General features: G+C 36.8%; 1 protein-coding gene across 4 annotated transcripts; it reads left to right on the forward strand.

Annotated features, from left to right (window-relative positions):
- Positions 1–214: 214 nt before the first annotated feature.
- Positions 215–12,703, forward strand: LOC139976176 (ERI1 exoribonuclease 3-like). Of its 4 annotated transcripts, none has more exons than XM_071984698.1 (9): positions 215–341; positions 2,110–2,350; positions 2,977–3,090; positions 3,614–3,673; positions 5,404–5,495; positions 7,737–7,809; positions 9,257–9,353; positions 10,154–10,270; positions 10,860–12,703. In XM_071984698.1, exons 1-8 carry the CDS (start codon positions 298–300, stop codon positions 10,234–10,236), a joined length of 804 nt encoding a protein of 267 aa, XP_071840799.1. In that variant the 5' UTR covers positions 215–297; the 3' UTR covers positions 10,237–10,270; positions 10,860–12,703. The 4 variants fall into 4 exon arrangements, with proteins under 4 accessions (XP_071840799.1, XP_071840791.1, XP_071840804.1 ...); XM_071984690.1 differs by having other exon boundaries at positions 10,906–12,703; XM_071984703.1 differs by having other exon boundaries at positions 245–406; positions 10,906–12,703.
- The last annotated feature ends 1,154 nt before the right edge of the window (positions 12,704–13,857 follow it).

A 13,857-nucleotide genomic window follows, 5' to 3' on the forward strand; every position in this document is an offset into this window, starting at 1 on the left:
GACTGATAATCCAATTTTTCTGATTTTTATGCAATAATCCAAATTTTCATCGATAATTGTGATATTTCAAGGTTTTCCAAGCGATATGCCAAGTTTAACATTGAAAAACCTTAATTTTCGGTTCATAAATCTAGATTATCGGTCTATATTATATTTTGCATCATATTAGTCGACATTTGGCTTGCCATAGAACGTAGAATACCAAGGGAAATCCCCACAGCTCGATCAACGCGGCGATGATGTACAGTACGTATGCTCATTTCAATAGTCCTGCACGCACATTGATCGGTTAGGCTGATGAGCTACATTGAGGACTATTTTCCTTTGTTTTTGCAAGAGAGGTTCGTTTAGCAATTTATGTGAGGTTCTATTAAGAGGCAAAACATTCCAAGAAGGGCATAATTATGTAAGTTACCACTAATCCAATTGATCTTCTACCAGTGAGTTAGGCTATCAAGCCAGGTCAAGCATAACTTAGGCTAGGCTACAGGCACTCTTAACGTTATGTGGGTGTACTCCGTGTTTATATACTATACACCTACATAACGTTACGAGTGCCTGTGGTCTAGGCTACAAGACCTAATTGTTACACACTTTTACACACTCAGCAACACTATTACGTTTAGTTTAGTAGAAAAAAAAAAGGATCAGGAGAGACACTCTCAAGTCCCAATCATGGACCTAATAGGAGAGGATTCAGGAAAACAAATTGGAGAGTCAAACAATCAGACCTGATTACAATGCTTAAACTTAAAGGGTGTGAAGACTTGCGCAAAAAGAAACCCTAATGCTGGTAATCTGACCTAGTTTTGAATGAGTTGTAACAGAAGAGTTAGACACCACCATCGATCCCTGAATATACGCACACAGCTTGCTACCTTTGGTAATTAAACACTAGTGTACAGTCAGTACATACAGCTTGGGTCAATACCCACAGCACAGTGTACTAACGATACAGCGATGGACATCTCAGGAGACTCAGGTCCAGCTTAAGATACCAAGGTATCATGTTTCATTACTGTCTGCATTTTGAAGCAACAGAAAGTTAACTTTTTCAGAGCGCGGTTTGGGGTGAGTCTTCAATGCCTTTAAAGTGCTTGTTCAAACCATTCTAAACCCATTCACACTACTGCACTCGCTTTCTCAGGCAAACCGTACCACTTATTCACAACCCAATTAGAAAAAAAGTTATGCTGAATATTAATCCTACTTTATGACTTTTGGTGTTTAAGACGGTGACCTCTGGTACAACTACAATTAGAAAACATGAACAAGTCAGTGAAGGATAAATTGTCAAAACCAAACACAATCTTGAAAACCTGAATCAAGTCACCACGTACTGTAACCTCCTAATTTCCAGTGTGGTGAGATTCAAAAGTTGTAACCGCCTACTTTATAATAAGATTCCAAGACTCCACAGTATACTCCACATGAGGCCTTAACAACTGCTTATCATGCCTAAACAACTATGTCCTCTTTCAGAAAACTGAAGTTCCTTTTGATCATACCTAAAACCCTATTACCTCTTTTAGCAGCTTCAACACAATGTTTAGAAGGTTGCAAAGATGAGTTAATGTAGATACCTACTGTAGGTCTCTTTCAACAAAGGCCTCCTGTAACTCCTCACCATATGATAAACATTGTAGAGCTATACAACTTTTGGTTACTATACTGGTCAACTATTTTATATTAATTGGACATTGCATCATTCATATTTGTTTATTTCACTGGTCTATTTATTGTTAACATGTACTTAAGGCCTTCATTTTTATTAAACCTAGGGGCCTAGAGTAAATTCAGCAAAATACTCAAAAATACCATATGATGGAGGGGTTAGTTGTAATGTACATTAGCTGGTGGTGTGTGGTACTTCACTCCCATGCCATTTCCTACCTAAATTATGACTGGACTTTCTATGCATATACTGTAGATAAGTTTGATAAAAAAATGCCCTTCACCAACCAAACAGGACAAGCTCTCAAGGTTCTTGTTGCTTATATTCAAGGGAACATAGAGTATCTTGCTTAATAATGTATGTTAGTTCCGGAAAGTTTTGACAAAATTTGGCTGCTGTTGCATATTGATTAAATCCCTTTTTTATCCTTGCAGATACTGGTATCCCATGTCTGTCTCAGTTGGACGTTCTTTGATCTTTTCGTCAAGGCTGCTAAATCTAAGCGTTCTACGTTATTCTGTCACTACTGACTGTGGCAGAAAACTATTCAGCCCACAGAGCTTTTCAATGGCTTCCAGCATTGCATCAGCTAATATTGCAGCCCAAGACTTTCATGATTTCCTTGTATTAGACTTTGAAGCAACATGCATCAGGAATGGAAGGCTCGCTCCACAGGTAAATTATCATAATTAAACATGTAAAGTAAGTGATAAATAGTCCATGAAATTTTGAAGAAAGAACCAATAGGTTTTTAAGTGCAAGACTGCACTTGCAAATTGCAGTATGAAACCAGTGGCATTTCCCTTGGGAGGGTAGAGGGCTAGGCTATTCAAAAACTGTCTGGTTAGTTACTACCCTCCTCCCCCCCCTCCTCTCTCCCAAGAAATAAATTAAAATTATGCTCATAATTTTTATTTTTTTATATTTTTATTTATAGAAAACAGATTCTTCTCCACCCTCTTAGTGCCCCCTAAAAAAAAAAATGTCTAGCTACGCCCCTGTAAAGAACATGTTAAAATATTAGATTGTCTGCTACTTTTCAATTTCATAATGCAGTGTCCACAGGTCTGTTATGTATGCTACATGCATGCTGGTTCCCTCTGCTATCTTACAGTACTGTTTCTTTGCTTACTTCATCTGTATAAAATATATATATGATTTCGCTTCCATTATGTGCCTTAAGGTAATAGGTGTAAGCCCTCAATTTTAGTATACTTATAACCTTCGTCAAAATTTTTTTCTAGGAAGTTGTTTCTTTATCATGACTATAATGTCTTGTTTGTTCTTCTTTCTCATTCAAGGAAATCATCGAATTTCCAGTGTTGAAGGTATCTGGTAGAACCTTTGAAGTTGAGTCAGAGTTTCATACCTACGTAGAACCACAGGTACATGAGGTTGGCGAATTTTGCACCGAGGTAGGTTTGATAAGCATCAGATCATATGCATTCCATTGGCTCAATCTTCTGATGTACAACAGTGGCATGCACAAAGAAGGGTACAGGGGATGGGGAGGGACAGGAGATGGGAGCAGGGGCACAATGGCCCTCCGCCTCCCATTGTCAGTTGGGGCAAAAAGGTTCAGTCGGGTGATTTTGGCATTCAGTGGAAGACTTACACAATCTCACGTCAAATATCTATAGCATAACCTTGCGTTTAGGTCTATATATAGACCTAAATCTAATTATTAAGTGTTTTCTATGTACCTCCACCTTTATAAAATCCTTGATTTGTCTCTGACCTGTCCCTTAGAGATTCAGCTCCCTAATTAATTCAGTCTGGGATGGTTTAATTTTTCTCCTTGTTCCTCTCAGCGCCTTCTGTTTACATATATAGAGATCTGGAAGAGATGTGATTAAATAATGAACTATGTTTAGAAAAATAAAGGCTCATTGCAACTTTCACCTCAACTTCACTCTTTCCTTCTTGTTTTTTTTGCAGTTGACAGGAATAACAAAGGAAATGGTGGCCGGAAAACCTCACCTACCAGATGTCTTAGAGGTTTGCTTTGTTTTTGGGTGGTTTTGTTTTGCTTAAAAATGGTTGCTCTCCACTGCATGGACATCTCAATACAGACATTTTATACAAAGATTGACCAGATTAGTATATCGTCTTTACATATATACTTTGAGCCCATTCTGATCATGATTGCTGACAACATCGGACTTTGAATACAAAATTTGTTTCAGGAGCGGGGGGAAGGGGGAAGGGGGCTATGATAAGCCCTTTAGATAGTAGAATGGTGGCTATTTATTGATTTCTTGATGGTTTTCAAGGGTCGTAATTCCTTTTTCATCATTTTGGAACCAAATCAGGGATTTGCAGATTTTTGCTACTCTAAGTTGACTTGCCATAACAACAACTAAAACTTGTTCGTAATTCTCGAAGCAAGTTGTGACAGATAAATCACATTAATAGTCCACACCCTAACGAAAACAGATGACACTTGCACTCAAGCAAGATTAACCTTTGACCTTTGTATTGAATTCACTGATGATTGGAGAAAATAGGGGCCGATTGTACAGATACGACGTTGGCACTTACTGCAGCTAATACTACACATAGCGATACAGAGACAGGGACAGCGATAGCGGTTCCATCTGTCCAAAAATGAACATAAGTTAGCAGCCAAAGCAACCAAAACCACTTCTCATGAGACCATATTTGAGTCCAAAGGTGTAGCATGCAAGATAATGTGTGGTTACAGATCAAAATGGTATCTTGTTAATTTACAGAAAGTTTTTGGTAAGAGTTACACATGGTTACGGCGATTAAACAGCAAACGACAGCTAATAAACAAATCAAAAAGGATCCAAAACGATCCTTTCAATTGATTGAATCTCAACAGTATCTCTAAACATTGATGTTAATCATGAAGCAAGTTAATTTTATTCACAGAAGAGTAAGAAACCCAGTGATATTTAATGTATCTAGAAGACACATCAACAGCCGCCTCAGTTTAAAACAAGTGGCATTCTGAAACTAACATTAGCAGTACATCTTTTCTGCTTTTATGCTATCCTTGTATTTTACACTCAGCAAAAGAGACTTAAACATTGATGATCATTATGATCACTGCATCTTTAAATCTATATCTCCCAGTGTTCATTACTTGACTCTTTCTCAAATTTCTATCTGAGAGTGTGACCCCTACTGACTCTAGTGCTATTCTGTCTGAGATCCCTACAGTGTGATCCCTACTGACTCCAGTACTTTTCTGCCTTAGAGTATGATCCCTACTGACTCTAGTGCTATTCTGTCTGAGAGTATGATCCCTTATGACTCCAGTGCTTTTATGTCTTAGAGTATGATCCCTAATGACTCCAGTGCTATTCTGTCTGAGAGTGTGATCCCTACTGACACTAGTGCTATTCTATCTGAGAGTGTGATCCCTACTGACAAGTGCTTCTCTGTCTCAGAGTGTGATCCCTATTGACGCTAGTGCTTTACTGTCTGAGAGTGTGATCCCTACTGACAAGTGCTTTTCTGTCTGAGAGTGTGATCCCTACGGACTCTAGTTCTATTCCATCTGAGATGGAATCCCCTGAGATGGAATCCCTACTGACTCTAGTACTATTATGTCTGAGAGTGTGATCCCTACTGACTCTCTATTGCTTTTCCAGTTCCACACATGTCAATGGCTAGCTTGTTGTTGGCCATTACCAGGATTGTTAACCTGGTTCCATTTACTGGCAGAGTATTCCATCTTGTCTCTGTTTCATTTATTACAGATGTTTCATGACTGGATGCAGAAGGAGGATCTTTTATCCAATGAAACAAAATCAATATTTGTCACCTGCGGTGACTGGGACCTGAAAACAATGTAAGTACACAATTACTTTAACACCCGTAAAAATAGAGAGTGCATATTATGTGCTAAATTATTCAGGTAAATATTATACATACATATTTTTGACCTTGTACAATTAGAACCCATCAAAAAAAAAAAGAAAATAAGCCTAATCTGGTATAAATATTCTTCAGGTGCATGCTCAAATTTTATTGCTTTATCATAAGAAATAATACTTATTAATAGATTTGAAATCTATTTTAAGACATTTTGGCTAGGATGGATTTGAAACCTGTGACCACATGGTGCTCTATCAAATCAGCTATCAAGTACTCATAGAAGGTGGTGATCCCTATTTCTAAACCATTTCTTCACTAGGGTGCCAGTCAGAAATTACGGTACCTTTTCATACCGTTAAAGCAGGGTTCATACCCCAATTTCATTGGGTAAAACCCAGAAGGGCTGGGAAGGGGGGGGGGGATTTCAAGAGATTTTATTGTTCATTGTTGCCATACATAGACAAATAAACAACAGCAAGGGCGGCGGAACCGGGGGGGCACAGGGGGCACGTGCCCCCCCACTTTTCCTCAGGTTAAAAATGTGCCGTTTTTCTTCATAAAAATTGAGGTGTCTCAAGTTAGCAAGAGGCCAGGGAACCAGAATGAACACTCGGGAAGGGCCGTTTCCGGCCATCTGAGGGGTTTGTAAAACCAAAAATTTTCTTGTACGCTCCACGCCAACCGATGGTGGCGCTCCGCTCAGATAGACGTGCATACAACTTTGCAAATCCTTGCTACGCCCCTGACTTTTAATGAATTTCTGTGCGTCAACTCAAAGCTATTTCGAATGAAAAAAAATGGTTAACATATTTACAAGAAATAAACTCTAATTCGGAAGATCCCTACATTAGCAACTAGCATGATTTCACCTCATTTTGTCTCAAAAGAAAACTTGTTCCTTGTTTCCCAATTTGCACATTGGATATTGCAGTGCTAGTATGCATATTTTCCTTGGGGGGGGGGGGGGGCATTGATGGAGTGATGTGTATACGCAAATAAGATAATACAATAAGAGTTATAAAGGGTACTAAATATAAGGCTGCATCAGTCCAATCGAATTTCTGCAAAGTGCCCTTTGATGTCGGTGCCCCCCCCCCCCCAGATTAAAAGTGCTTCCGCCGCCCTTGAACAACAGGAATGTAACTGGGAAAGAATAAACAAATTTGAAAAGGGACATGGCTATTATACAAATAATGAATGGTTATGAGTGCAATAGTGCAAATATTTCATGAGATGAAAGATGTAATTTGTTCCATTCAACGAGGCGCAGTCGAGTTGAATGGAACAAATTACATCATTCATCTAATGAAATATTTGCACTATTACACGAATGGAAACCATTCATTATTTGTTTTATACAACACCTTTAAATTTGGATATAATTGGATGTAAAATGCACTCATGCAACAGATTGTTTTGAACAGACAGGTTTCTCTGCTTTCTTACCATTGAAAAAAGTGCTATCAAAAAAGTATAACACATGGTTCTATTTCATAGAGTGCAATAGAGCGGATTTTGCATGCAATCGACAAGCAATTGACCAATCAAATGGCCGGAATATAATTAGGTGTTGTATAATATGTGATATACCACAATCACTTCTGAAGGTGTTATATTAAATCTTTACTACATGTAATCCTCATTCAGGCAGCGGACAGGCCTTTCAACTCACAAGTCATGGATAACAATCCTGTTCTTGCCAAATATTTCTTTCCCACTTTTGCAAATCTGGAAATTTAATAAACTCTCTGGCAAAAATGATCCATTCTGAATCTCTCTGGGTTGTAGTTGCGTATGATATCTGGTTAAATCCTTCTGTGCTACTGTACGATATATATGCGAGATACAGTACTATCTTGTTATCTTTGTTAGCACACCCTGCAAGGAAGTGTTTGCAAGAAAGGCATAACTTATTCCTGATGCCTCTGATCAAGCTCACTACAGCTAAAGTTTCTTTACTCATTAATGCATCTGTATTAAAGCTGATGTGATGGTGATACAGATCATTGCAGCTAATTAATCTACATTAGTCCTGACTCTTTTTTGGTGTCATAAATAGACCCTCATTATCATCACATTAATCATCCTACTCATTGGATTTTTGTTGGCCTTGGTAACATACGATGAGGATGTTCATTTATTGCAAGTGCTGTAAAACAGAGAACCGTTATTATTAGTGCATTTATAATATCTTTCTTTATTTAATTTTTAACAGGTTACCAGGACAATGTGACTATTGCAAGTTACCCATCAAACCATACTTTAACCAGTGGATTAATATAAAAAAGGTAATGTCCAGGGTCAGATCAAGTATTTTAATTCCATGTAGGATGGTCAAGGAGCTACCTCTCCCAGAATTTTTTTTTTTTTTTTTGGGGGGGGGGGAATTTTTTGAACATTAATGATTCATTCTCATTGAAATAAAAGCCATAAATCTAGGTCTACATAGGTCTACATGCAATGTTGTGCCAAGAACTACTTTTAATTTGTTTTGTGGGGCTTGGCAAGAGGAATCGGGGTAGGGGAGGAGGGGGAAGGAAATATTCACCTTCACGCACCCCATGGATCCATGCCAGATATAAAATAAAAACATGGAAATACACTTGTTAACAGACTTAGAGCAAATAAGGTTAATCATCATTTATAATGGCACCTGAAACTTCTTAAATATTTCATATCTTCTGCTATAAACAGGAGAGAGAGGATAAAACCAAAATTGATATGAGTGTAAACTACCAATTTTAAAAAATACTAGTATTAGATAATATTTAATAAAGAATGGAGGACAGATTCTGCTTAGGCTATCCGATAACAATTTCTGTGTAGAATAGAAGGATAGACAATAGCTTGTACCATTTGATATGTGAAAGATTGACTCACGGTGTAACGATGCTACTTAGTAGAAATATCAGACCTTCACAATTTTGTCACAATATGTCAAATCATAAGGTTTTCAGGGATCAAAAGAGGAGTATTGATAATGGATGAACCCTCTTGAATCAGAGCAAATACATGAATATACAATTTACCTCGATACATCAAAATGATAATATTCCCAACTTTTTGAAAAAGTGGTACAACATCACAGCCTTTTTTGTGATATTTAATCCATTTGTGGGAGAGAGAGAGAGAAAAAAAATAGTAAAGTTTGTGTAGTTGTCTGTTTTTATGTAGATGGTGTTTCATGGTTGTTTAACCAACTCATAGGAAGATTGAACACCAACCACCATTTTCAATCTACACTGGCTTCCAGTGAAACAAGGGATTAATTTCAAAATCTTGCTGCTAACTTTTAAATGTCTCCATGGACTTGCTCCAACATACTTACGAAACCTCATCCAGGAGCTGTATACGCCACATCGTTGCCTCCGATGCAGTTCGAAATCTTTACTGCATGGTTGCCCCTTCTGTGTCCACAAAGTCATACGGCTCTCGCTCATTTCAGTTCTCTTCTGCTATCCTCTGGAATGGCCTTCCGATCGGAATTAAAGAAGCTCAGTCTGTAACCAGGTTCAAAACACTTTTTAAAGACTCACCTTTTCTCACTTTTGTAGTTTTCCGGCCTTTCAGCGCATAGAGACTTTAGTGTATATTTGCGCCTTATAAGAGTTGTGTATTATTATTAATATTATATTGTAATGACACACTTCCACCTACTTGCTAGTGTTTGGTTCTTTTCCTAGGGGTTCTCAAGATCTTGCTATTTCATTATCACTGATATTGTTTCTTCTGCAGCCATTTGCTCGTGTCACCGGAGAATACCCTAAGAGTATGATGGCCATGCTAGAGAGACTTGACCTCAAGCATGTGGGCAGACATCATAGCGGTCTTGGTGAGACATTTTTGTCCTTCATTTGTCTGCAGCAAAATTCAGTGATTGTGGACAAATTGAAAAAGGTCAATGCCAAATAGCCTACTCCAGAGCACTATGCATATTGGGGCTTTTTTGTCCGGTAATGTCCCCCAGGTGACAACTGAAATTTAAATTGTGGTGATATTCTTATGATCATAATGTCTTCTGCATATTTAATAGCTCCATAGAGTCAATTTGTGCTTGCTGGACACATATTTACATTAGCATCTTCCTAATTTTTTACATTTTTTACCCCAAAATATGGAATTTGAGCGTAAAAGCTGCAGGTGCATGTAGTAAACCCTGTCTCCGACACTCACGGCTGGACAGATCGAGACATCTGATTTTTATTGAAGCCGATGTAAAAGTTTACAAACTTACAAACTGGACAGTGGCAATGACCCCTTCAAAATTTGAGGGGAAGAAATTATATTGCACCAAAAATATGACAGAAACAATAAAGATCTACCAACTACTTATCAGTTGCGCTGACAATTCCAACTGCAGTTTCACACCTGGATCATATGATCAAAAATTGGAACCTCTAGGAACTGAACCGCAAGAGAGACATACAGTTATTATTTATTATTTAATAAAACTATATGTTTTGTTAAAGAAAAAATATCGTTGTTCAGATTGAGATAAGTTAAATTTAAGAAAAATAGCAAATGAAAATAACAATAGAAACAAAAGGATTACGGTGGTAAAATTACTAGTTTATTGCCATTTTGTAGACATTTTCTCCTCCTCACGAAGTCTCCTTTTGAAATTGTTTGCAGATGATTGCAAAAACATTGCCAAGATACTAAAAGCCATCGCCGAAAGGAAATTCAGATTCATACCCACTGGTGCAAAAAGATGATAAGCACAGAAATTTCGGACTTTATGAAAGCTTTGTAAGTTTCTTTGAAATACTTTGTTTTCATCTAATTTGGTTGATTCACTGAATTGCATAAAAAGGCTGTGTACTTCATGGGATCTGTGTGGATACTACATTAGGTGATTGGCTTTACCCTTTAAAATATCTCCGATAAAACCTGACCTTTTTATAAATGATCAGATATTGTCAGATATTAATGTGTCTTCAACATCGGCTTGGTTAAACTTTTAACAACTTAGTACACTCATTCAACAAGTAAATTGTACTTGGAAAAATATTTAATTATATTTATATTTTTCTTTCTGAATTTACACTGTCTGTGTGTGAAAGAAAAAGTGTATGCAAAAGGTGTGTGAAAAAGTGTATTAAAAAAGGGTATGAAAACAACTTGTATGAAAAAAAAAATGTCTCTGTGACAAATTTCATTAAGTGGAAAACACTCTGATCCTTTTGTTTTTCTTCCACAATGATTTTGATAGATCTGTCGTTAGTTAAATACTGAGATACTCATGTAAACCTATAGAACAATCAAAATATATTTTCATTCTTGTTAGTATAATTATTAGTAATAATTGTATGCATAATCCACCTTAATTGTTTTACAGATGAAATGACGCCACTTCATGCATTTCTCTCATTCAATTCCGTCAGCCTCAACCTCCTGTGTCTTGAAATGAATCACTAAATTGTGCGGCAAGATTTGAATTCAACTTATTACAGCTCATCTTTGAATTATCCTGAAAGCAAGTTCAAAGGCCCTCTCAGATCAGACATCTGTGGAATGCTCATGGGTGTAAATCCAGCTCACCAGGGCTTGAATCTAGGTCTTGATGCTCGATATCATATTTTATTCTAAGATCACTGCCTTTATCCAATCAAACTCCATCTCACAGGTTTTTGTTTTTAGGCTTAGTATCAGCCATCCGGATCATTACCAAGCTTCTTGTAAATGTTTTAACTTGTTTGTATTCACTTTGTGAACTGTTTCCTGTATCGTTTGGTGAGAGAATTTCAAATTTCAAATAAAATAAAAGAAGCTTGTGTTGCTATTGCATTGGGAAGCTATAAGGAATGTGTACCTGACTGCAGTTAAAGCCATAGTAACTCAAATTATAGGTAGTCGGACAGCGTGCATGTGCTTGAGACAAGGGTCAAGTTATTAAGAGTTCACCAGTTTGAATTCTTTAGTGTGGGAAAGTTGACATGTTGCATTTTTTGAATGGCATTCGCCACAGTGTGGTGTTTCTTGCATAAAACTGTTTGGTTTCAGCAAATGTAACCGATTGCAGGGAAATATGATGTTATATCAAGCACCAGTTGTTAACATAACATTTTCATTGGTTGTTCAGTGTGTGGGGGGTCAGTTGTATGACTGAATCTTGACGACTATCCAAAACTGTTTCAGGACACAATTAGTCAGGGCAGTGTGTGGCCAGCTGTGCGGGATTGACTTGAAAGTGTAATAATTACGTTCATATTAGTTTGTGGCATTAAAAGCCGTAACATATTTGTAACAACTTTGAGAAAAGTCTTTTTTCCTCGTTCTAACTATAGTAAAGTTATCCCTTTTATTATTTTCAACTCTTTCATATTGTATATGTATCATTTGCCTCTAGCCTTTCTACAACAGTCAACTTTAGGATGTTTCTACATTGTAGTTCATTGGTTAATGAAACAGCCAATCATGTACAAGTTCTCTAGTAAATGAAAGAGCCAATCATGTAGAAGAAAAGCAGTTCATAACTAGTATCAGCAAAGACCAGTTTCATTGATTTAATCATTGTTGCTGATAGTTAAAAAATATCAAGTAATGACTTTTATTCGCAAGTTTAAATGTTATATGTACATGCTGTCTATAGATACTATATGACATCTCAGTTACAAAAAATGAAAGATTTAGTACTCATTTTATGCATCTAACAAATGCATCAATATATGCACCAATGGTTTTGTGTGGGGACCAAGAGCTAGGTTGCATACTCTATGCCCTTGTTTTTACCAGTTCACTCTGCAACAAAGAGCTTATAAGTCTGTGAGCATTGCTACAACCACTTGTCTATTACTGCAACAATGAAACTGTAGAAGTTCAAGTATTGATGAAATTACTTCAATTACCAGACTTTTGACAGTGGATGTATAAGGAATCTTGGTTCAAATTTGCTATATTGATTAGATGATTTGCCATGTGCATAGCATAACATACTATGGCTATTTCATTTTAGTTTTTGAATTCATTGATTTGTTTTATCGCCAGTTGTGTACAATGGGAAAGGAAGTCTCCTATAAAGTCTTGAAAAGACTTAACAAGGTACAGTAGGAGACTCCTTGGGAGAAAAGAAAAGAAAAATGTACAAATATATATAATACAGAATATATACGTAAGGATTAAATATACAGTAATAATATCCTTAATGATGCTGAGATGGATATGTGAAAAGATTATCTAATACTAGTACGAGTTAATGAATTCCTTTTTCAAATGTCTTGTGAATGTGGGTTTTGTAGTTATAGACTTCAAATTTTTTGATAGATCATTCCAAATTTGTATTGCTCTGTTACGAAGACCGAATTAAAGTGAGGAAGTCAAGTCGTTTCATACTAAGAGGATTCAAGTCAAAAAGTCAATTATAAGAGGAAGTTATAAAATCATACTGTGGGCCTTAAAGAAAATCGTATAACTATAAGGTTCAAAGAAACATCTTTGTAATTCTATAATAGTCTGGTGGATGGCAAATAGTACATGGAACTAGTACTAGACAATCATATGACTAAGGTTTAAAGAAACATCCTTGTAACAGTCTGGTGGATGGTAAATAGTACTGGAACTAGTACTAAACAATCATATGAGTAAGGTTCAAAGAAACATCTTTGTAATGTTATAACAGTCTGGTGGATGGCAAATAGTACGTGGAACTATAGTACTAGACAATCATATGAATAAGGTTTAAAGAAACATCTTTGTAATGTTATTACAGTCTGGTGGATGGCAAATAGTACATGGAACTATAGTACTAGAAGTACAATAAATGGATCAGGAGATAATACAGCACATGGCCCGGATCAGGAGAATATACTGCATGCGAATAAAGAGAACATATTGGATCATCATGAGAACATATTGCACATGGATCAGGAGGACACACAGCACGTCAGTGGATCAGGAGAACATACTACACATGGATCATCTTCAGTATTGTGACTCAATTATCAGAGCACTTAGCCATGCCCTAGGGCTTATTTGTCTCTTATATTTTCTGGGTATACATGTGTGTCATTATTTGTCTTTAAGAAATATTTGGGGTAGAGGTGGGGACAGTGGAGGGAGAGTGTAAGTTGTGTGCGTTGACATAATTTTTTTTTTTTAGAGGGGATCGAGCTAGGGGGTGGGGGTGGGGTTGTAGAGCATTTATGTAAAACTGTTTCAATTTATTTTCTTTCCACAAGATGGTCTTTTGTTCTTTTTTGTTTACTTTTAGCCATTTTTGTACATATGATATGAATGACTTCTGCTCTTCGTGAACCAAAAATAAATTAATCTGAAAACATGACTGATCGGTCTTTGATGAAAAAGACTCAAGATTACTTTCTTTTGATATAAAAAAC

This window comes from Apostichopus japonicus, chromosome 2, assembly GCF_037975245.1.
Source record: "Apostichopus japonicus isolate 1M-3 chromosome 2, ASM3797524v1, whole genome shotgun sequence".
Lineage (NCBI taxonomy): Eukaryota > Metazoa > Echinodermata > Holothuroidea > Aspidochirotida > Stichopodidae > Apostichopus > Apostichopus japonicus.

What these genes read in the sequence shown, in the direction of transcription:
- LOC139976176 (XM_071984698.1), top strand. Translation starts at nt 298, where the DNA reads ATGAGCTACATTGAGGACTATTTTCCTTTGTTTTTGCAAGAGAG. An exon ending in TTGGCGAATTTTGCACCGAG is followed by an intron (nt 3,091 to 3,613) that starts GTAGGTTTGATA and finishes TTTTTTTTGCAG; the next exon opens with TTGACAGGAATAACAAAGGA. An exon ending in ACCTACCAGATGTCTTAGAG is followed by an intron (nt 3,674 to 5,403) that starts GTTTGCTTTGTT and finishes CATTTATTACAG; the next exon opens with ATGTTTCATGACTGGATGCA.